The sequence below is a fragment of the Nuphar pumila genome, chromosome 10, assembly GCF_984573655.1.
Source record: "Nuphar pumila chromosome 10, dmNupPumi1.hap1.1, whole genome shotgun sequence".
Lineage (NCBI taxonomy): Eukaryota > Viridiplantae > Streptophyta > Magnoliopsida > Nymphaeales > Nymphaeaceae > Nuphar > Nuphar pumila.
This window is the reverse complement of record NC_143258.1, coordinates 4,703,575-4,729,507: the sequence shown is the minus strand read 5'-3', so window position 1 is coordinate 4,729,507 and position 25,933 is coordinate 4,703,575. Positions and strand designations below refer to the sequence as shown.

At 37.4% G+C, this 25,933-nt stretch overlaps 1 protein-coding gene across 1 annotated transcript in view; it reads left to right on the top strand.

Moving 5' to 3' along the window:
* Positions 1-25,933, top strand: part of LOC149823311 (uncharacterized) — a 71,654-nt gene that overhangs the window by 20,100 nt on the left and 25,621 nt on the right. The window contains exon 6 of the mRNA XM_090019919.1: positions 14,780-14,908. Within this exon, the coding sequence (XP_089876045.1) occupies positions 14,780-14,908 (129 nt within the window). The remainder of the gene's footprint in view (positions 1-14,779; positions 14,909-25,933) is intronic.

Here is a 25,933-nt window from a genome sequence, read left to right as displayed (position 1 = left end):
TGGTTTATTATGGAACTGATAAAAGCTACTGTGAATAAAGAAAAGGAAGCGAGCAAATTGGAAAAAAATAAATAAACTAAAATAATGACTGCTGGAATGAAAGGGATAACAAAATAAAGAAATGGAATGGAAGTAAAGCTGCTCTAACACCTCGAAATCTTAACCCAAATTTTTGAGGATTTTTTTTTGAAACAGCGGAAACCAGTCATACCATAGGGCTAAACATTCCAGAACATTACAGGTGGAGCAATACCAAAACATTCTTTTCATTTCAATATCAATGAAAATTAAGACCAGAGTTCTCATACCATCCTTGGAACAGTAAATCCAAAATCCTGATCGAAGCTTCATCCCGCAGCCGCTCCTAACTCCAATTCCTCACCTGAAAAATGGTAAATTTATAGGAATTAGATTACAACTGTCTAAGTAGGAATTACTGTAAATTTTCTCACAGGTATATCATGTGTCAAGTATGTGATGTGGGTGTCGTGTATGATTTTCAGTACATACTAGAATAAGTAAAGATTTACGCTACGACAGTCAGCAATTTATCTGAAACTAACTGACAGGTAACATCAATAGCAACATTTAAATATCACATAACCACATGTATGAATTCATGTAATGATTAAGAGGAATGCAATTATGACAATTACATAATTCAGGTAAACATTCATACAACATAATGCATCTATTAGGTACAAAAGAACATTAATCAATACCACAAATTACAATTCAAGTAGAATTGGGCATTTAACATGTATTAGAAATTAACCATCACTCATCCACAAAACATATAACAATTAAGATAACAAATAACATATGCATGATCTAATGCATAGTAGGAAAATGCATGACTTATGTGTAATGCATGAATCCTCTTATTATTTTTTATTTAAGTTCTATTTCCATATGCATGCCTTATTAAATGCACACAACTTTAAGTTCCTCTTTTTAATTTACCATTGACCGCGGATACACCAAACGAGTACAGTCCCCGAGGTCAAGTAGGGTTCCCGGGGTAACTTAGCACACAATTTGTATTTTATTACCGGGTTCCAAACTTAGCCCTCGACCAATATCAGGAAATAGCACAATCCATTGAAACATTGGAAAACAACATCCAATGTCGGGAACAACAGGGAAAACAACATCAAATGGCGCCACTTTCTTGGTATACCAAAACAACAACAGCTGTGTCAAACACACCACCCACAGGCAAAGTGACAGACTCTCCATAAAATCGTGGCCAGGAAAAGAACCTCAATATCGGGTTCATGAGCAACAACAACGCACACAGGGTTTTTGTATCCTCACGGTTTCCCCCAAACCGTAATCTCCAAGATTCCCACAATAAAGAAGAGACAGCAAGGAGAACATAAATTACATTGTTCTTTATTTCTTTTTATCTTGTTATTAATTTATCTCTTTTACATTTACAAATCAACATGTAAAGAAATTAATAACATAAGCTTGCAAATCAGCATGCCAAGCTCTTCACAAGACTACAACCCGTGGCAACAGAGAACAATGCAGTAAAACCTTAATATCACATTTGAATTTTTTTTTTTGCAATGCATAGAACAATTAAAACAAAGAGCAACACCTGCTCAAGGCTCACACAACCCAGGATGATCCAATTTGATTATCTATGCTTTCATATGCAATAACTCATTAGTAACATGTCAGTATGCATTCATCTTACTTGCTTCTCGATGCATAGTCATTTATGCCAACCAAAAGGTGTGTAAGTAACAATAATATTTATGGGCATGAGCATAAGTTCACATATTCATGTTAAGTGCATGCTTTTATTCAATGCATGTATTCATGTCCAAGGCATTCTTCCATATGCAAACATTCAGAATGTACACATGCAAGCCCACATAGATTTCAGGTATATTGACATTCTACTAAATCATGTCATATCTCATCGAGGCAAGTGGAAAATTACCTTCTCAATACATATTAGGATCAAAGTGCATGCTTATAACATAATCGAAAAATCTTATGACAGGATCAAACTCATTCATTCTAGGTGTGCACATGCATTGAAAACCAACGTGAAATAACATCATACTCAAGCATGTCATGTCAAGCTAAACGTAAGAATAAGGACATCCCATTCTCATTATGTATTTGACTCAAAGTACATACTTAGTCAGATCTGAAAATTTTAGATAGATAAACAAACATGTATTTTGTCTCTCTCTCTCTCTCTCTCTATATATATATATATATATATATATATATTGAAAGACAGAGGGACAGGGTGACCCTGTGAACAGGTGTAATAACCTCAAATTTTGTAATTTATTTATTTAAATTTATTTGAAAATAGCGAGTATTTTTCTAAATTTGGGCCTCGGATCCGTTACCGGATCCATAAAAGAACGTGTAAATAACCCACAATGGGGTATTAAAACTATACTTATAATAGTTAAATAAATAATTAATAAGTATAAAAGAAAAGAAGAAAAACCAAGTATTTTAGGTTGGATCCGTGTTTGGATCCAAATGGATCCAACATATGGATCTAAGATCCATAAAATGGTCTTTATATCCATATCTATAATAATAATAATAATAAGAGTATATATAAATTTTTTTTTTTTTAATTATCCGAGGATCCACAGTTGGATCCATTCGGATCCAATTGATGGATCCATATATAGTGGGGGGTCGGGTTACGGGCCTCGGGTCCGGACCCGAGCCGCGCCCTGTAAGTTTTTAAAGGCAAGGGGCAACCCGATAAGGGTTGCCCGATAAAACCCTAGCAAAGTAGGAAAGAGGGGGGGGGTTACACAGGCGTAACCGAAACCCCACCCATCTCGGCAAGAAGGGGGGGGTTCGGCGATAAATGGGAGGTGGAAGAGGGGGGTCTCACCCTCTCCCCTCATCTCCCTCGTTTCTCCCTTCCCTCATCCCTCTCTCCCTCGATCTCTCTCTCTCTCTCTATCGCTCTCTCTGTCGAGTTGGGTGAGAGGAGGTCGCCGGCGAGCTGCGGCAGCCCACGTCCACCATTGCCGACCTCCAGCGATCTCCCCGTCACGGCAGCAACAAGGAGCAGCCCAGCCGACCGTGCCTCCAGCCTCCGATCGTCGGAAATCGCCGGAAAATTTCTTAAATAGGTACGGGTTTTTCTTTTGGCTCGAATGGGAAAAAGAACCTAAATACGATTTAGGTATTGTTTTTAAGGAATCCATAAAAATCTGAATTTCTTTTATGCTTGACCTATGAGGAATCAATAGATTTATGGTGGTTTATGGGTATAGTACATTGAATCTGTTGATTTAGGGAAAAACGTGTGTAAGATGGGAATTGTGACTTCATTAGTCTTAAGTTTAAAAGATAAACATGTTGACCTTTTATGCATGTAGATAGAGAAAAAAATTTCTGTGCACATTTTTGTTATTTTGAAACACACATTCTGTTCTGGCCTATGTTCACAGCACACGTAGATGCATAAGAGCCTTATGTATGCATAGATATGATTTACCATAAGTGAATGTACCGGTATAAATCTGGTCTTGTACAACACACCTGGAACAGACCATGTACGAGATACATGGGTCCGTTTGGAATATATATATATATATATATATATATATATATATATATATATATATATATATATATATATATATATGTGTGTGTGTGTGTGTGTACTTATACATATATCATAATCCATTAGTATGAATTGGACCCATTCATTACCAGTTTTGGTGATGTCTCACAGTCCGGTGAGTGGAAAGAATATACACATATTTACACCCTATTGTCATGAGAAGTTTATCAATGAAAAATTCAGAGTTAGTATGTTTAATCTGGCAGCATCTACCGATTCTTCATGTGATCGTGAAACCCATTTCTGTAAGATGTATGTAGATGGACTGGTGTGAATTCTGTTTAAGTAAATATACGTGACTGATACTATTACATGTAGAAAATCAGGTAACCCTTTCAAAAAAAAATATGTTTTCTGCTGAATTACAACTATGAACTGCATGTGCATCTGATGATTCTGATCAGTTGGTTGGTCTGGTGTTATAGCTGCAGGTTTGCATCTTGAGGTCTTTTTATTTCTTTTAGCTGTCTGTAGAATTATTAGTTCAAAAGGTTTTCTAAGCTACAACATCATATAATGCTGGGTTCAGCCAACATCATAGTAATATTGTTGAGCGTTTATTATCTATTGGCAGTTAAGCTGCAGATTATTATAAATCATGTCATGCATTTAGTCTGATTGGTACTCGTGCAAACTCAGATACTATTCATTATTTAGTTGGATTGACTTTTTCACGGACCATTATGCTGGGTTGACCACATGTCTCTGGATAATGAAATTGGGTTTAACCCTAGTCAATTAAGTCGGCAAAGCTTGAATAGCCAATTTCAAGAAAAATCGTATATAAACTTGATGTTATTTTAAATCTATAATTTGACTCATAGTGTGTGTTCTAAATTTCCAGACCCAAAGTTGTGGGCAGTTTAGTTGTCTTTCAATACATGTTACGAATGAAACGTCTCATGTTTTGACTATGTATACCCCTACTAGTGTTATGTATGTTCCACATGCCTATTGGCTGTGTTATGTTTATTCAGGGTGATGTTTCCTTAGGCGCTTAAACTTGATAAATAATCCTTGTTCGAAATTATTGTTGTAAGTGGGTGTACTTGTGCATATACACATAGGGAATTTAGATCAAAACGACATGGTTATTCGTATGTTTTAACTGGATTGATTCATGAATGAACTTTTGCATTTGACATGAGTGTGTGCATGTCATGAAAACATGCATTTAATGTGGGTGTGTAAATTTATGCTTATGCATATGAAATTATTGTTTCATGCACAACTTGCATACATGAATGTGCATTGAAAAGCATGTGAAAAGGATGCATAAGTGGCATACTCTTTATGATTTTTGCTTATGAATGCAGTGATGATCAAATTGGATCATCAGGGGCTGGGTGAGCCTCGAGAACTAGTTGTTCTCCGTTTTAATTATTTTGATGCATTGCAACAAATCAAATGGGATATTGTTGTTTTACCGCACTGTTCTATGTTGTCACGGGCTGTGGTCCCGTGAAAAGCTTAGCATGCTGATGTGCAAGCTTATGTTACTAATTCTGCATGTAAATTCGCAAATGTAAAAAAAATGAATTAATAACCAGATAAAAGAAAATAAAGAACAGTGTAATTCACTTTCTCCTTGATGTCCCTGCTTTAGCGTGGGAATCTTGGATATTACGGTTTAGGGGAAACCGTGAGGATACAAAAACTCCGTGTGCGTTTTGTTGCCCCTGAACCCGATATTGAGGTTCTTCTCCTGGCCACGGTTTTAGGGAGAATCCGCCACTTTACCCGGGAGTGGTGTGTTAGTCACAGCTGTGAGTTTGTTTTGGTATACCAAGAAAGTGGCGCCAGTGGATGCTGTTTTCCCTGGTGTCCCCGACTTTGGATGCTGTTTTCCAAGGTTCCGATAGATGGTGCTGTTTCCTGATATCGGTCGAGGGCTAAGTTTGGAACCCGGTAATAAAATACAAATTTTGTGTGAAGTTACCCCGGGAACCCTACTTGACCTCGGGGTTTGTACCCGTTTGGTGTATCCGCGGGCCACTGTAATTAACAAGAAGAACTTAAGGATTGTGTGCATTTAATAGGACATGCATATGGAAAGAGGAAAACTTAAATGGAAGATAATAAATGGTTCATGCATTACACATAAATCATGCATATTCTTGCTATGCATTAGTTCATGTATGTTTACCTGTTCACTTGGTTGTTTATGTTGATTATTGTATGATGTTGAGATCTTTTGCATTTAATTGCCTTATTGATTAAGTTGTGATCAATGTTACATATTTCGTGTTCACTCCTGTTAAATGTTACATGTTTAATTATGCATGAATGGTTAATTGACTTAGGAATTGAGTATAATCGTATTCCTCAAAATATTACATGGATCTTATTTATGCTCGTTTTCTTATTTGATTCATTAAGGAAACTTGTACACAGAATTCTTTGGATTTCTGACCCTCTTATTTTATTGGTTTTTCACAGGCACAGGTGATCAGTGAAGTCGACTCGCTTCTGAGGGATACGAGGGTCACATTTGTTTCAGACGGCTTCACTTACGGACAGAGTGGCTCTACTGTTATTTTCTTTTAGTTCTTCTGATTTCCTGCAATTTGATATTTCATTTTTGACATGGAACATATTACTCTTATTGATTCATTAATAAAAGAATTCAGTGGATTGGTTATGATTGATAAATGTAAGTTGCTTTGTGGTGTGTGGTTATCCAACTGAAATTGGAACTGTAGGGACCCCAGATCTCTGGGAAGTTTTCTGCGACTCTTAGAAAAAAATATTCCGCATTTTTCAAAGGTAGGAGTTGGGGTCGTTACAACAGGTCCTTACCGGGCTGTCAGGCCACAGCCTGTCCTGACAGTCAATGCACAGGCCCTGCAGGGCCTGCGCACTTGCCTGTCAATGCCTGGCAGTCAGCCGATTAGAGTTCGGATGGCTGCCAGCCAGCCTGTGCAAGTGTTTGCCGGGGACTGGCAATCAGTCGAGCAAAGCTCAGCTGGCTGCCAGTGCCAGCCACATTCCTCTCTAAATTTTCTTTTTGAAAATGGTAAATATAAGTACTAAGGAGTGGTGCAACTTTCTCTAAGCAACCTACCATTTTTACACCATCTACAAAAGTATACAGCTTATCATCAGTATAACCTGCATCACATGTACAATCCAATCAACAACATAAACCTTGACCAACATACATGAACCTACAGATTGAACCAACCACAATGATATAGTTGTATTTTCAATATGCATCAAATTTTCATTTGTCTACAATGTTGATGTAAATGTAATTATATATCATAGTCTGAGAACACTTTGCATCTATCACCACCAAGTTTATATTTTTATACCTTAAGGATAAAAGAGACTCAAGGTGTTACCCCTATACTTTAATTCATCTTCAGTGTTGGATTGAAGTAATCCTGGCACGAACTGACCAAGGCTTGTACATGCTTAAGATTTTTTTTTTACTTCCCATTTTAGTTTTATATAGTGTACACATTTAACTAGAATATGGCACAAAAAACGAATAATGGCATATTACATAGAGACTGAACACAAATGCATATAGTGTCGGTGTAGAGATTGGATACTATACAACAGTGACCCTAACATTTTCAAATATCTTACACTAACCATCTAACTTAAAATAGAATCAATTATAGTGTAAGGCTAATTGGATCTGAATCTCTAATGATTCTGAAAATACATAAAATCTAGATATGTAGATTCAGTAGTAACCTCATCCAATCCCCTTATTTTCCCTTGTCTACTCTAACCCCAAATCCGAATGCGATAACACTAGGTCTGGTTAGATCAGATTCTGTTATTACCAGTTACCTATGCACATATGATCCCAGACTATTCACATCTTATTAATTAATTTACTTGCTACCACCTATAATGCAAGAAAAATAATGACTTCTACACTTAAGCATGAAAATATCTTTATTTAATCAGCAAGTCACGTCATCTTGGTTATGTGAGTTTAACAGAACCAAAGAAAAGAAGACTGAAAAATACCATTTTACAACATCTTCCATCTATGAGGCATTCAACCAATTAACTTGCAGAAGTACAAGAACTACTCATTCTCGCACCCCCTTCATGTATTTTACCAAACCATGGCATGGAATACGAATTCATGCCTTTGTTCTCATTCAAAATAAAAGAATAACCCGTACACAGAAAAAAAAATTCTTTTATATGAAAAGAGCCTAAAATACTCATATGAAGGGGGATCTATGTATCCCCGTCCATGTAATCTAGGGTGAATACATGGATTCACCCTTCTTCCATGGATTTACTCTAAAATACGACATGGAATACGAATCCATGTCCCTTTTTCTCATCTAAGACAATAAAGAAACCCGTACCTTGCAAGAAAAGGTGAAAACAATGGTGGAATAGGGCTTGGAGCTGGAAAAATGGCTTCTTCTTCCACTTTTTACCTCTCTTTTCCTCACCTTCTCTCTCCCCCTTCTTTTTTTTTCCTTCTATTACTCTTTTCTCTCTCTTTTTGAGGTCTTTTTATAGCCCCCCATAAGGGAGGTCGCCCCTCCCTTCTCCATCCCTCTCTAAGAGAGATCCCAAAAAGATGGAAACTCTCTCTCCTCCCTCTAATTTCCAAATTTTTTGAAAAACCATCAAATGTTGACTTTTCTATTCCTAAGACTTTCCAAACTCTCTAAATCCCTCTTGGGTAAGAATAGGGACTCTTTTAGAGAGTCTCACCCAGCCCAACAATGCAAACTCGGAATTAATATTAATTAATTAAATTAATTAATTATTAAATATTAATTAATTAAAAATATCTAAAAATTTCCAAAAAATACCAAATTAGTCCAGGAGGCTCCCTAACTTTATTTAACCCCAAAATAAAGCTTGATACTCAGTTTAAAGTTACAAAAACGTTGGGCTTGGATTTGGATCCGGATTCAAGATCCAAACCCATACCCAAAACAAAAATTGGAGTAAGACCCAGATCAAGTCCAGATTTAAGTAGGACCTAAATAGAACCCAAACCCATATAAATTCGGATCCTAGGCCTTGGATCCAGTCCGATCCAATCTCGGATCTGTTTCGACAAACTACTCCTTTTTTAGAAAAATGCAATTTTTGGGCCAACCGTAGCCTGAATAGAGGAAAATAAAGTATCGTTGCGCTAAGAATTCCGAGACGCATCCAACGGTATATAACATGCATATAAAATTTTGATTTTCATCCAAAATTATCTCGAATTTCGCTTGAATTTAAAGGTCGAAAATAAAACTCTCTACTACGTTTTGATTGGCTCGCCTCGACCTTGTCGATGAGACTTGGGTCAAATCCGGGCTCAAAGGCATCTGTCTAAAAATTGAGCCTCAAACGATTTTTCTCCCAGACTTAGACAAACTTTCAAAAATCTCAAGAAATGTCTAATTACCAAAATATGAGGTCTTACAGCTGCTGCAACAGAATAAGGGTGCATAAATGCAGGAAATAAAAAAAAAGTTGTTGTAGGCTGACGTGACAGAGCAAAAAAAAAAAGATAAAGAAATAGACAAGTAAAGGTTGCTGCAATCAAAACTGATAGAGAATTAAAGAAAATGAAAAGGTTGACAAAAAAGTAAAGGCTGCTGCAAACAAACTGACAGAGAAATAAAGAAAATGAAAAAGCTGTTGAATGAGACAGAAAGGAAGAAAACTTTTGAAGATCCCCCTTCACCCCCGCACACAACCCTAAGTTGTGTTATTTAAAAGGGTTTGGCTGGATCCGGGTCTCGGGTCCAAACACGGACCCGAGACGAACTCTGCCTGTTGCTGGATCTGGGATGTGCTCTGCATCATTGTTCTGGGCCTGCTCTACATCATTCTCCCCGGGTTGGGAAGAAGTTGGCTTCGACGATTGATCTTCTCCACATCAGACACACCGAAGATAGGCGCTTCCATTTAAAATTATGATTTGCTCCTGACTCTGCAAACTTACCAATGACCACATCTCCAACTTGCAAGTTGGCACCAATAAATGAGAATCCATCATCATCAAGGCTGGCCACCCTACCATACCCACAGAGCGTCTTTCCAAAATCTACCCCCCCTTTCATTTTGCAACGCTTCCCTGTCTCCTTCACAACGTCAACTTCAGATTTATAACTTCTGATATGCTCAACTCTGAACATGCCACGCGTTTATGAAGCTTGATTCAATACCAAAGAGAATTCTTGAATGCCGCCAAGATGAACATTAACAACCATAATTGCATCCAGACCCGTCCACTCGGGTCCCCCTGCTCCCACTCGTGGGTTTGCCGCCTTATGGCTCCCACGCACGGGTTCAAGGGGGAAGGTTACTGCCTTCCCGGGTCGGACAGAGGTATCCGAGTCCCCAGCAAGGCCTAGTGGGACGTCGGGGCCCTGCAGGTCCGACCCGCACTATGGCGCGATCCCCATGGTGCAAGGCCACGAGCCCAGGCCTGGGACAGGACCCAGCGTAACGTTGTGGTCCTGCAACTCAGGCCCGACCTGCGACGCAGTTGCCAGAACCCGTTGCGCCCCTTGGCAGTTCGGTTGGAGGGTACCCGGACATGGGCGACCCGGGGTCGCTGCTGATTTGAGATGGAGGGAAGGTATCAGATGGGGAGAACTGCCACAACCTGCATTCCTGTGCAAGGTTTCCTCAACGCCTTCTCATCGCGCCGTGTGCTGGAGCGTCATTGGGGCTGGATCAACGATGATAGTATCAACAGGGCTAATCGCGCACACGTCTAACTGATTCAATTGCACTGCGTGCGCATCCACCTTGGATTCAAGCGCATCCATCCGTGCTTCGACCCCATCAATGCTCTTCGACAGACCGACTACCTCCTTTTCTAGGCATAGCATATCTTCCTGCTTCTCCGTCAACTTGTTGAGTAACCGCTTTATGATCTCCTCTCGCGCCTTTCCGCTCATAGGACAGTTCCTCACTTCTTGCGTCATGCTGTTGACGAAGGAGGAGGGGTTGGGCTTTGATACCATTTTGATGCAGTGCGAGAGGCTCGAAACTTTCGCGTTAATGGGTGCCGATGTGTTGTTGGTCTTCCAATGCACGTTCAGTCGTGCAACCACAAAGGACTCAAGAAATGTTGAAACAAAGGAATCAAATCAATCGATTCAATCAATGGTTTATTATGGAACTAATAAAAGCTACCGTGAATAAAGAGAAGGAAGAGAGCAAACTGAAAAAAAAATGAATAAACTAAAATAATGACTGTTGGAATGAAAGGGATAACAAAATAAAGAAAGGGAATGGAAGTAAAGCTGCTGCAACAGAATAAGGGTACATAAATGCAGGAAATAAAAAAAGGCTTTTGTAGGCTTAACGTGACAGAGGAAAAAAAAAGATAAAGAAACAGACAAGTAAAGGCTGCTGCAATCAAAATTGATAGAGAATTAAAGAAAATGAAAAGGCTGACAAAAAAGTAAAGGTTGCTGCAAACAAAACTGACAGAGAAATAAAGAAAATGAAAAGGCTGCTGAATGAGATAGAATGGAAGAAAACTTCTGAAGATCCCCCTTTACCCTCGCACGTAACCCTAAGTTGGGTTATTTAAAAGGGTATGGCTGGATCCGTGTCCGGACCCGAGACAAACTCTGCCTGTTGCTGGATCTGGGACGTGCTCTGCATCATTGTTCTGGGCCTGCTCTGCATCACATTATATGTAGACAAAAGATGTTTATTCACACCTTCATATGTGATTTTAGCCCATCGTTGGCATTATTCTCTTGTTCTAGTCGCTAATACATTTGTTTTAAGTGTCATTATATGTAGATAAGAGATGTTTATACATACCTTCGTGTGTGTCTTTGGCCCTTTAGTGGCATGATGATTATGCTCTTGTTTTAGTTGCTCGTACACTTGATGTTTGAGGTTTGAGGTTTGGAGGCTTAGGAGGTGATTGCTTGTGGTGGTCAAACTAATGTTTTTCATTCATTATGATGTATGTGATTTCTAAAATCTCTTTGTAATTTTTTATAAATTCATTTGCTCTTTTATGAGAAATGGTTGTTGAAATATTTTCATACATTTTGCATTATATATGCTTTAGTTGCATGAGTTACTCCATGATTGGTTGTCTTGCATAATTTGCATAAGTTTATGCATTTCATTAGTAAAATTTCTTATGTATATGCCCATAGTTGCTATTGTGTGCATCTGATTGATTTTGAGATTGTTCTCACTTTGTATTACCTGATTGGTAAACTGGTGCTTATGCACTCCTATTGTATTTGTGTGGGTTCTCCTGAGGATTTCTTTTCTTTTTTTGTATTTTCATTTGTTTCTAAGTATGTGCTCTTGAAAATTTGTTTATTATTATCTCATAAAATTGGTCCATAAGTGACTTCTTTAGTTGCATGACTGATATTGCTTCCAAAGATGTAATTGATCTTTATGCATTTGACTTCTCTTAATTAAGTGCTGAAAATCATTTTTTGTATCTTCTACTGTGTAAAAATATTTTGAGATTTAAACTCTTTTGTGGGTTATTTCTTCATGAAATTAATGATTGCTTGAAAATTCATATTTCAGGTCTATTATGCATTAATGTGATAAATATTTGTGTATTGAATAATGTATGTTTTCGAATGTTTAAAGTAATTAATGAGATATGAGCTTGTCTTTGAGATATTTTGTGCATGCACTTTTTTTTTTGATAATATGCAATTATGTTATCTTATGAATTAAGAACTATGATTTGTTTATGACTATGTCACAGGGATTCGGCTAGCAGGGTGCCGCACCCGCGTCGACGCGACTCGACGCGGGTGCGTGTGCGGGTGCGGCACCGGGTGCGGTCAACCCTATCCTGGGTGCGTTGACCGCACCCAGGATCATTTAAGTCCATTCTTGTTTTGGATTTTTTTAAAAAAAAAAAAATTGCCCAAATGGGCTGCGAGATTTTTAAAAAAAAAAGTAATGCTGACAGCTGACAGAGCAGCTGTTTGTCAGCTGCAGCAGCTGACAGACAGCTGACAGCAGCAACTGACAGACAGCTGACAACACTGCTGCTGTCAGCTGCTGACAGCAGCTGTCAGCTGACAGACTGACCCCCTTTTATATATATATATATATATATATATTACATTTTTGCCCCTGCCGCACCCCCGCACCCGGGTTTTTTGGAAGTGCCGAATCCCCGCACCCGCGCCCGCACCCGCACCCGCACCCGCACCCATGTGACATAGGTTTATGACTATCATGTTTGTAGTTAATGACGGTTCAAAATCAATTATTACTTTAAATGGTTTTGAAAATTGTTAAATTGACTTATTAAATATTTTGTACATATCTTATGTTTGTGTGCTTGGCCATCCTTTCTCCATAATATATATATATATATATATAATTATTTCTTGTTATATTGCTCTTGTTTTGCTCTCTTTACAGGTTCTCCAAATATTGACTGTATGAAATATGGATGATTCTAAAGATATATCAAGAATTGATGATATTGAAGATCCTTTATGTAATGGAGCATATGATTGAGCACCCCTTGAAGAGGCACCAAATGGAAGAACTTGATGAAGACATTTTGTGTAATGGGTTTCTTCTTTTGTAATTTCAAACTTACATTGAGACACTGTAAGTTTGCACGGGGGTGTTAAGATTAATGTAATATATATATATATAATATATATGGGAGCAAGTCAAAGCTAGCTTGACTTGCTTCCAACAGCTAGAACTCTAGCCGTTGGGAGCTCTCTCTCATTCTTTAACGAGAGAGGACTTCCCCTCTCCATTTCACTTCTTTTCTCCTCTACTTTTCTCTATAAATATGGGTGGGTGGGTGCCTTTGTAAGATGAGAGAATGATGGGCAATTCTAGATATTTTTGAGTGTTCTTGAGTGCATTTTGTAGTGAGGTTTTTATGTATTTTATTGTTCATTGTGAATGAAATCATTTATTCACAAAATTTGTATTAGTTTATATCTTGTTAGTATTCAAATGTATTTTGATTTGGCATTTGGATTACGATTTGGAATGTCTTGAGTTTCACACCATTTCATGACATATATGTTCTCCGAGTATTGGAGTACAAATTGGACCTGACATGCACATATTCCCCATCTTGCCCCAACAAAAATGCTAACACCTTTTCCTCTAATTCTTTCCTTCGCTTTTTCAGTCCATCATACTGTCTTAGTTCTTCCTGTAGCTTACTAAGCTCATTATAGTTTAACCACCTTGTTTACATTTCTTATTCTATCCATAACATCACACTTTTTTGCCACATTGGTCCTCTATTAATAGCATCAGAAAATCGCATCTTAAACCCCATGGTATCAAAATTCATAAATGCCTCTCCTATTGGTTGTTCCATGAATTGGAGTCTTACTATAATTAAGTAGTTGTCACATTCCCAATCAGAATAGTTAGGGTCAAATTCATCAGGCTTCTTTACTCAACTGATGTAACCAAGCTTTCTTCTTGCACCGATAGATATTCTCATGGATCAGGAGCACACCTTATAGTTTTTTGTTTAAATTGACAATAGCAATTTGAAAACTCAAACTATCACTTGTGGGGGATGAGAATCCAGTTGAAGGCTTCAGTCCACTTGGTGACTCCTTCATTGTGCTATTTGACTATGCCTTTCTCAGCAAAACCTTTTCCTAATGCCTTATCAAAACATAGATCTAGGTATCCCCTTACACAGCCATAACACAGCTTGCCTTTCCTCCAAAAAAAAAAAACACAGCTTTCCTTTCATTATCAGGTCTGCCGCTTTTATTATCTCACAAGAAATGCTTCCAAACTCGACCATAATATCATGTCCCATGTCCATTTTGATTCCCAGACACTTTTAAGAAGTAATACACTAAATTCAGCCATCATCTCTAAGTTTGGAGTGCTTATCAGCCTCGGAACCCAGGAAAAACAGACAATGATGTGGCGGTCGATTGATACATAGAAAATTCTTATCTAAGTCTTGCCTTGGTGCTTTATAAGCACTTTATGTAGGTATAAGATCAATAGAAATTTAGATCGGTTTCCAGTATGGCAAATTGAAGCATTTTGTGCTTGTGATTGTATGTATTATGTTGTTTTGTATGCAAACTTTCTGAAATTGTTCATGACTAAGTTTTTCACTTCCAATTACTGTAAGCGTTTTGTCAGTTTAGATGTTGTGCTTTGTGTTGAGCTAGTACTTCATTTATATTTTAGGTGGCATAACCATTTGAATCCTCTTATAAAGAAGGATGCATGGACAAAGGAGGAAGAGCTAGCACTTATTCATGCCCACAGAATACATGGAAACAAATGGGCTGAAATAGCAAAGATTCTTCCTGGAAGGTACTGTTAGACTTGTATCATGAAGTGATGGAAATGAAGTACATAATTAGTTATGGCCTGCTGCTATTTGTGCTTTAGTAGTGTGACAGCATTTTGTTCTTAACTACATCAGCATGGAATTGTTTAGATCACACCAACTGCTGTCTGAATTCTTCTTGGTTTTAGAAACTCACATAAGAATAATTTATTTGGCTTGCTTTTTAATAATGGCATACAAGTCATCATCAGGATGACCATATTCATAATGGCATAGAGCTGCCAACTTTTGTATCTCCGGAAAAACCTGCACAAACATTGGAATCTGGCGATTCAAAAGCCAATCCCCACTAAATGGACCATGTAGATTACATCTGTTGAGTTAGATTCACTTAAAAACGCATGAGCAATGAGATATTGCTCATTACAACCTCATTGATACTGTATAAACATATGCACCAAAGACTTCCTCTCTCTCTCTCTATATATATAAAATTATATTTGCTTATTCATTTATTTATATTTATATGATCAATCATCAAAGTGAAGTAATGAGTTTACTATTGAGAGTTGCATCATTTGAAGTTTTCATTTTCTACCTATCTCTTAGACTAATTCCTACAACCCCCTCCCCCAGCCCTTCTTTCATATGCTCAAGAAATGTCAAAGATTCTCCTATTGTAATATTGTGTATTTTTACACTTAGTCATTTTATGATTTTTTGAAAATTTGTCTAAGTTTGGAAGAAAAATCGTTTGAACCTCGTTATTAGACCGATGTTTTTGAGTTTGAGCTTGACCCATGTCTAAACCAGCCATTTAAAACGTAAGAAAGAATTTTATTTTTGACCTTTAAATTCAAGCGAAATTCGGGTTATTTTCGGGCGAATTTTGGAATTTGATATTCGTGTAATATGTCGTTGGATGCGTATCGAAATGCCGAGAACAATGGTATGTTACTTTTTTGAATTCGAATTCCGATTGGCCCGAAAATCGCGTTTTTCTAAAAAAAAGAGCAGTTTATCGGTTCAGATTTGGATCGGATTGGATCCGATGGATATAATTCGAATTAATATGGATCTGGACTCTATCCAAGACCCATATTAATCTGGATTTGGTTCAGTCCAAAATCTATTTCGATTTTTGGAGATGGATTTGGATCTTGGATCTAGATCCAAATTCATGCCCAACAATTTTATAGCTTTAATTTTTTTTAGGAGCTTTAAATTTGAGTTAATTAAGGTTTAAAAGCCTCCCTAGTTAATTTGGCTATTTTTGGAAACTTTTAAATAATTATTAATCATTTAATAATAAATAATTAATTAATTTTATTAATTCCGAATTTGTAATTATATGGATGATTTGGACTTCTTAAAGGAGTCCTTGTACATGCCTTAGAAGGCTAAAGAAAATTTTAGAAAGAATTCTAAAGCAAATAGAAAACTTTAAAAAAAAAAGTTAAACTTAAGAGTTTTGGAAATTTTGGAAAGGGAGGGTGAGAGAATCCTCAAAAGAGGAAACTCCCCATCTCCAGCCCATCTAGAAAGGGCTGGAGAAGGGGGAGGGCATCACCCCCTCTTGGCCTATTTAAACATAAAAAAAAGAAGGAAAGAAAAAGAGAAAGAGGAGAGAGAAATAGAGGAAAAGAGAGGAAGAAGAGGAGGAGAAGATCAAATTTTCTTCATCCATCCACGTTTTTGATCTTTCACCACTGTTTTTGGGTGATCTACATCTAAGGTACGGGTCTCTCTTCTTGAAACAAGTGAGAAGTCGACTATCGATTTGATTTCCATGCAATACCTTGGTGGAAATCCATGGTAAACGAGTAGATCTATGTGATAAACAAGTAGATCTATGTGATTACTTTAAAATACCCGGATGAGGATCCATGGATCCCCTTCCATGTATGCGTTTTTTGTTTTTCCCTTCTCAAAGGAATAAATTTCTGAATATGTTAAAACAGAATTTTTAATTAGTGTATAAGTGTTCATTTTAAAGCTTACTTTTGATGAAAATCGTTTTTTTTTTTCATGGGTGGTCCTGTTAAATTATGTATATATAAATATATATATACATATACTTATATATATACATACGTATATATATAAGTATATATATGTATATATATATACATAATATATTTCCTTTTCTTTTTCTGTACAAACCAAAAACCCGATAGGGGTGTTTTGGTAAATCAACATGTATTTTTTCCTTTTTGCATTTTTTTCCTTTTTCTTTCTTTTTCCCCTTTTCCCTTTTTCTTTTTATTTTTTTAGTTTTACTTTTGAAGGACCATAAGGGGCCCCACCTATCTAGTCGTTGGGGCCCCAACGATCATATTTATGACCGTTGGGGCTCCCAACGACTAGAAGGGAGCCCCCCTTTATGGTCCTCCTTTAGCTCTCCTCCTCTATAAATAGAGGAGGCTCCCCCTTGTAAATGTATTGGGTTTTCACCCTTCTCTTCCTTTCTTCAATAATATCCAACTTATGACTTTAAGTCATTTTCTACTTTTAAGAGTTTTGTGTGTGCACTTTTAGTGTTTGTGTTCTTGGCTCTTGTGGTCACTCTTAAAGAGTGCTTTTTGCTCTATTGGAGCTTCCGCCTCTTTTCATTACATGGTATCAGAGTTCGGTTGGTGATTGGGCTTCTCTTTGTTATCTTGGAACGTGTGCCTCTCAAATTTTTGAAGAAAGGAAGGATTTTTGGTACCGATGGAACGTGATTCTAAAGTGGAGCTTTCTTTTAAGCTAAATGGGTCCAACTATTTCATGTGGGCCTCCGCTATGGAAAATCATCTAAGAGGTAAGAAACTTTGGGGTTTTGTTATGGGAACTACTCCCGAACCCTCTCTTGTTCTCACTAAAATCGAAAATGAGGTTGAAAAAGCTTTAGATGGCGATGAGTGCATCAAATCTATCAATGACCATCAATCCAAAGTTGAGGATTGGGAAAGTAACCATGCCAAAATTTTGGCATGGTTTATGAACAATATAGACCTTAAAAATTGTGCTAATATTGCCAAATTTAGAAGGGCCAATGAAGCATGGTTTTTCCTTAAGGGTATGTATACCCAAAAGGATCTTGTTCGACAATTTTTTTGTCAAGAAAAAATCCGTTCCACCAAACAAATGGATATGAGTGTTCGGGACTATTTTAGCTCTCTAACCCCTCTTTGGGCTGAACTTGCTCTTCTTGAGCCTAAATGGGTGGCTCCGGAAGATATTGAGTTAAGAAGGGAACAAATTGAAAATGAGCACTTTTTTCAATTTCTTCATGGTCTTCGCCCGGAATTTGAACAAGTTAGGGCATCTCTTCTCCATAGAAGCAAAGCCCTACCTATTGAAGACGCCCTTCTCGAAATATGCCAAGAGGAAACTCGACTTGGCTTAAGCGTTAAGAGTGATGAAGTTTTGGCCGTTACTAGGCCCAAATCAAATGTTAAAGCATATATACTGTTAAAATATGTTGTAATTTCGTATATATATTTTATATATATAAGGTGATACATATACATATATTACATATGTATATGTATCTACCTATTATATATATAAAATATATATATTGCTAAGGGTAGTTTAGGTAAGGGTAGTTTAGGTATTTTACACATTCATTTTCGTGAATATGGTTTGTAACTTTTGCCTTTTTTCTTTTTTCTCTTTTCATTTAATGCATGTACTTGCATTGGGAGGGGCCCAACCCACTAGTCGTTGGACCCCTCCAACGGTCACAAAGAGGGGCTCCAACGACTATGTGGAGCCCCTCCCAAGGCCTCCTAAAAGCCCTATAAATATGGGCAGCTCCTCTTGTATTTCTTTAAGGGATTTGGGATTATAGCCCAACCTCTTTAGTTGTTTATGAATCTTATGAGTGCATTTGCACATTTGTGATTCCGTGTGTTGTGCTTGTTGTGCACAAGTGTTCTTGGGTGTGTATGTTCACACATTTATTCTCAAGGTTATTGCGTTATCGACTAAAGTATCTTGTTGAAGATATTTTTACATGGTATCAGAGCCTCGTTGAAAAGGAAGAATTGCGATTCGCCCTCTCTTGCATTCCTCGAAAAGCGTGCCTTCAAGTTTTTTGAAATAAAAGAGGATCACCTTCTTCGAGCAATATTTTAGGAGCCTCTCTTGTCAAGAAAGACGCGAAAAGTAATTAAGGTACGTATTATCCCTTGTATTCTTTCCTCTCTAATGGGCGAAAAAGACTCCCATTTTTCTCTTGGGTTTAAGCTTAATGGCTCAAACTATCATGTTTGGGCCGGTAATATGGAAGCCCATATTAAAGGAAAGGGGCTTTGGGGTTACGTTCATGGATCCATACCGGAACCGGAACTTAAAATTACCATTATTGAAGGAGGGGATATTAAGATCCTTGAAAGGGATGAAAGACAAAAGGCCCTTGAAGAGTATTCTAAAAAACATGATGATTGGGAAATGAAGAACTTCAAGATCTTATCTTGGATTTTCTCATCCGTTGAGACCAAGATAAACGCCAACATCATCAAATTTAAAAAGGCTTCCGAAGCTTGGATATATCTTGAGAAAATGTACACCTCAAGAGATCTATCCCACAAGTACTTTCTCCAAAAGAGAGCTTTGACCCTCCAACAAAATGACATGACCATTCGGGAGTACTTTGCCGAATTATCCTCTATTTGGGACGAGCTCGCAATTCTTGAACCTAAATGGAGTGGTGAGACAATCAAATTAAGGCACAAACAACTTGAGGAAGACCGGTTCTTTAATTTTTTAAATGGCCTTAGACCCGAATTTGAACAAGTTCGGTCCTCTCTTCTATCCGCCTTCACATCCCCCTCACTTGAAGATGTTATCACCAAGCTAAGAGGTGAAGAAACCCGTATGGGGATTGGCAAAAATAATTCTAGCATTCTTATTACTTCCTCTACTCAAGAAGATGGTGAAATGGCTAATGTCGTGTCAAGACCGGGAAATAACACGAAGACCTATGGACCTCCTCATTTCAAGAATCAAGGAGGAAATGATCGGTATGGCAAAAGAGACTATAGCAAAGTGACTTGCTACTATTGTAAAGAACCCGGACATATCAAACCTTTGTGTCCTAAATGGAAGAAATTGATTGCAACGGCTATGACATCTCAAGTTGAAGAACGACCTTCTTCATCAAGTGAGTCTCTTTCTCTTCAACAAATTGTAGATGCACTACAACCTTTTCTCAAGGGAGGTACTTCCGGAGCCGCTATGTCATCTTCTTCCCCCGGTAAGACATCTTGGCTTTTAGATTTCGGGGCATCCTTTCACATGACCCCTAGCTCTTGCTCTCTTTCAAATTTTTCTAAAAATTCTTTTCCATCCTTTGTCTCAACCGCGGACGGAACATCTCTTGAGATTAAAGGAATAGGTAATTTTGAAAAACAAGACTTCTTTGTTCCAAAAATTCGTTTTATTCCAAACCTCAACTTAAATCTTCTTTCCGTCTCCCAACTCTCGGACCATGGTTGCGATATAAAATTCTCTTCTAATAAATGTTGGATACAGGATCGCCAGTCCAGGAGATTGATTGGGGAAGGCTCTAGAAGAGGAGACCTCTACTACATAGATTTTCTTCAAGTTCCCAAGAGTCAATTTTGCAACGTCGTCCAAAACAAAGATATTCATGTATGGCATAAGAGATTGGGTCATCCCAATATTGTTAAAATCTCTTATTTACCTTTTATTAAACATCTTTGTAAAAGTGACTTTCTGTGTAATGAATGCATTCTTGGGAAAATGAAATGTTTGCCTTTTCCTCAAAGATCCATGTTTACGACAAAACCATTTGAAATTGTCCATTCCGATGTATGGGGACCGGCTCCGGTAATGTCAAAAGGAGGATTTTCATATTATGTGATCTTCGTGGATGACTACACTAGGTTTTGTTGGATTTATTTCCATAAACATAAACATGAAGTTTTCTCAACTTTTAAAAGTTTTCACATGATGATTTCAAATCAATTTAATGGATGTTTAAAAATCTTTAGGTCTGACTCTGGAGGAGAATACCTCTCAAATGAATTTAAGAGTTATCTTGAAAATCTTGTCCGAAAACCCCTCAACAAAATGGGTTAGCCGAACGAAAGCACAGGCACATCATTGAAACAACTAGGACTTTACTCATTTCTCAAAACATTCCAAAAAATCTTTGGGCTGAGGCAGCCCTTACTTCTGTCTATCTCATAAACAGACTCCCATCGAAGAATTTAAACAAAATTTCTCCCTTTGAAAAACTGTACGATAAGGAACCTGATTATAGCAGGTTAAGGGTCTTTGGGTGTAAATGTTTTGTTCTTACTAATAAGAATGACAAACTTTCTCCTAAAGCCATTCCTTGTGCCTTTCTTGGCTATTCTGAAACCCAAAAGGGGTTTCGTTGTTATGATATCAAAAGTGATAAATTGTATGTTTCCAGAAACGTGAGTTTTTTGGAAAATATTAGTGAATTTGAATGTTGTGACCCCCATAATGAAAATATGGATTATTCCTTTTTATTTGATTTACTGAATAAAGACGATGATACTAGTGATAATGAGTCAGATCAAAGTAACCCAAATGAATTTGAAACCGAGGAAAACATCTCCTTGCCTCCTTCGTCACATCAACCTATTGAATTACCTAGAGACCCTATCACCTACTCTCATAGAGATCAAAACAACTTTAGGAGTGCTCTCGACAGATATAATGATGCCAGTCCCAGTGCCTCTCAGAATGGAGTGATCCCTCGTAGAACTGAGAGAAGTAGAAGGCCTCCTTCTAGGTTCATTTCCTATGACTCTTTTTCACCAAGATATAGAGCCTGCCTTCGTGCCATCCACTCCTATATAGAACCTAGAAGTTTTGAAGAAGCACGAAAGTGCCCTGAATGGATTAATGCAATGGACAATGAACTTGAGGCTCTGAGAAGAGCCAAAACTTGGGAGTTTCAAAATCTGCCTAAAGGCAAGAAAACAATAGGGTGCAGATGGGTTTTTAAAGTAAAAACTAAAAGTAATGGATCCCTTGAAAGGTATAAAGCTCGCTTGGTTGCAAAAGGATATAGTCAAGAATATGGTATTGACTATGAAGAAACTTTTGCTCCTGTAGCTCGTATGGTCACTATCTGATGTCTTATAACCGTTGCCTCTATCAACAAATGGAATATCTATCAAATGGATGTTAAAAATGCCTTTTTAAATGGCGATTTAAGCGAAGAAGTTTATATGGATGCTCCTCCTGAAATGGAGACTCCTAAGGGAAAGGTGCTTCGTCTTCAAAAAGCACTCTATGGCCTAAAACAAGCCCCCAAGGCTTGGTATGATAGATTTAACTCTGTAATGATTGAGAATGGTTTTTCCTCTTGTTTTACTGACACTGCTCTTTTTGTTAGAAAATCCAATGCAGTGATTGTTATTTTACTTCTGTATGTTGATGACATGCTCATCACTGGGAGTGACTCTAACGGGGTTAAGAGTATAAAATCTATCTTAAAAGATAGATTTGAAATGTCTGACTTAGGTTTTCTAACTTATTTTTTGGGAATTGAAGTAGCATACTCTCTTAGAGGATATTTCTTATCCCAAACTAAGTTTGCTTCTAAGATCATTGACAGGTCAGGTATTACAGATGAGAAGCTTTGTGAAACTCCTACGGTAGTAGGAGCAAAGATGAAAATTGATGATGGAGTTCCCCTTTTGGATCCTACACCCTACAGACAGTTTGTAGGATCATTGATGTATCTGAGTATTACCAGACCAGATATATCCCATGCAGTCCATACTGCAAGTCAGTTTCAGCATGCGCCTACTTCCGTTCACATGAGTGCTATCTTACGAGTCGTAAGATACATAAAGGGTACTCTAAATAAGGGAGTTTTTCTGTCCTCTTCTTCTGACTTAAAATTGATTGCGTATACTGACTCAGATTGGGGAGGTGACCCAAATAACCGTCACTCCACCACTGGTTTTTGTGTGTTCTTAGGAGACTCTCTAATATCTTGGAGATGCAAGAAGCAACAAAAGGTGTCACTCTCCTCCACAGAAGCTGAATATCGTGCCATGGCAACTACTACCATAGAGATTGTTTGGATTCATCAATTGCTAAAAGACATGAGGATTACAATAGAAGGGCCCACTAAGCTTTGTTGTGACAACAAGAGTGCAATTTACATCGCGAAAAATCACACCTTTCATGAGCGGACTAAACACATCGAAATTGACTGTCACTATGTTCGTGAAGCATATTTAAAGGAGTCATTGATCTTCCTTATGTCACGTCTGAATATCAGCTGACAGACTTCTTTACTAAAGCTTTGTGCGTTCCGCGATTCAACTTCCTTCTTGGCAAACTATCGGTCATCTTGCCCTAAGTTTGAGGGGGGGTGTTAAAATATGTTGTAATTTCGTATATATATTTTATATATATAAGGTGATACATATACATATATTACATATGTATATGTATCTACCTATTATATATATAAAATATATATATTGCTAAGGGTAGTTTAGGTAAGGGTAGTTTAGGTATTTTACACATATTCATTTTCGTGAATATGGTTTGTAACTTTTACCTTTTTTCTTTTTTCTTTTTTCTCTTTTCATTTAATGCATGTACTTGCATTGGGAGGGGCCCAACCCACTAGTCGTTGGACCCCTCCAACGGTCACAAAGAGGGGCTCCAATGACTATGTGGAGCCCCTCCCAAGGCCTCCTAAAAGCCCTATAAATATGGGCAGCTCCTCTTGTATTTCTTTAAGGGATTTGAGATTATAGCCCAACCTCTTTAGTTGTTTATGAATCTTATGAGTGCATTTGCACATTTGTGATTCCGTGTGTTGTGCTTGTTGTGCACAAGTGTTCTTGGGTGTGTATGTTCACACATTTATTCTCAAGGTTATTGCGTTATCGACTAAAGTATCTTGTTGAAGATATTTTTACATATACCTCCTCACTTTAACAAAAATAATAATGGGCCTAGAAAGGGAGTAATATGCCATTATTGTAATGAACCGGGACACATTAGACCGGTTTGTCCCAAACTTAAGGGAAAAGTAGTCGCGGTTGGAGAAAATTTTCCAAAGAAGGAAGAAGAAAGTGCCAAAGAGGGAGATATCAAAGAAACTCTTAATCATATCTCTGAAGTTCTCCAACATCTCCTCAAGACTTCTTCTTCAACATCCAGAGCCGCCATCGCCTATTCTTCATCACCTACAGGTATGTGGATACTAGACTCCGGTGCTTCGTTTCATATGACATCTCATAAAAACTCTCTTTCAAATGTTTTTTCCGTACCCATATCCTCTTATGTTTCAACGGCCGATGGAACATCATTGAAAATTGAAAGTATTGGAACACTTGATTTTAAAAATTCTCAAAACTTTTTCGTTCCTAAAGTAAGAATCATTCCAAAAATTAATTTAAATCTTTTTTCCGTTTCCCAAATCATCGATCATGGATGCCAAGTCTCTTTCTCACCTAAAGATTGCACCGTGCAGGATCTCCAGTCAGGGAAGCTAATTGGGCAAGGCCATAGAAGGGGTGATCTTTATTTTATGGACTTTTTGACTCTTCCATCTAAGTCATCTTGCAATCTTGTAAAAGACAAAAGTATTGGAATTTGGCATGAGAGATTTGGTCATCCAAATTTTATAAAAATGTCTCTTTTTCCGTTTTTGAACAATACTTGTAAAGACAATCACATGACTTGTAAAGATTGCATTTTTGGGAAATCTAAAGCTACTCCATTTGAACTTGTTCATTCCGATGTGTGGGGACCTTCCCCTATTTTGTCTAAAGGGGGATTTTCGTACTATGTGGTCTTTATTGATGACTTCACTCGATTTACGTGGATTTACTTCCTAAGTCGCAAATCCGAAGTTTTCTCCTTCTTTAAAGAATTTCATGCAATGGTTAAAAATCAATTTTTGGGAAATCTATCTATTCTTAGGTCCGATTCGGGAGGCGAATATATGTCCAATGATTTTCAAAGCTATTTAAAAGAAAATGGAATTTGTCATCAACGTTCTTGTCCCAACACTCCACAACAAAATAGTCTTGCGGAAAGAAAGCACAGACACATAATAGAAACTACAAGAACGTTATTAATTTAAAAAAATATCCCAAAATCCTTTTGGGCCGAAGTGGTTCTAACCTCAACATATCTTATCAATAGAACCCCTTCATCCTCTTTGAAAAATCTTTCTCCATTTGAAAAACTTTACAATATGTCTCCTGATTATAAAAGACTAAGAATTTTTGGATGTAAATGCTTTGTTTTAACTCACAAAAATGATAAACTTTCTCCTAGGGCTATTGAATGTATTTTCTTGGAATATGGCGAAAAACAAAAAGGTTATCGATGTTTTGACATGTTTAAGAACAAACTTTATATCTCAAAAGATGTCACATTCCTAGAAGAAGAAAATGGTTTTTCGCACCAACCAAATGAAAATATTGATTATTCCTTTTTATTTGACTTGTTGCCTCAAGAAAACATCATAGATGATCATATTGATCCTAGTGAACTTCTTAGTGAAGATCATTTTGAACATCCAAATGATGATCAAAACTTAGAAGAAAATGTTTCAAGACAAATACAAGTCTACTCTAGAAGGAATGAAAGAAATCCTCCATGTGCCCTTGAAAAATTCTCTCAAAGTGAGTCGATCGAAGAGACCTCTCAAAGAAAATCAAATCGTATTTCCAAAATACCAAATAGATTTGTTTCTTATGATTCTTTTTCTCCTAACTTTCGAGCATGCCTACTTGCTCTTCACTCCTTTCATGAACCATCTCATTACAATGATGCTAAACAATATGCTCATTGGAATGAAGCTATGAAACTAGAACTTAATGCTCTTAAAAGGGCGCAAACTTGGGAAATCATTGATCCTCCCAATGGCAAGAAACCCATTGGATGTAGATGGGTTTTTAAAGTAAAAACTAAGAGTGATGGTTCATTATAAAGATATAAGGCTAGGTTGGTAGCCAAAGGATATGCCCAAGAGTATGGGTAAATTATGATGAAACTTTTGCCCCAGTTGCTCGAAT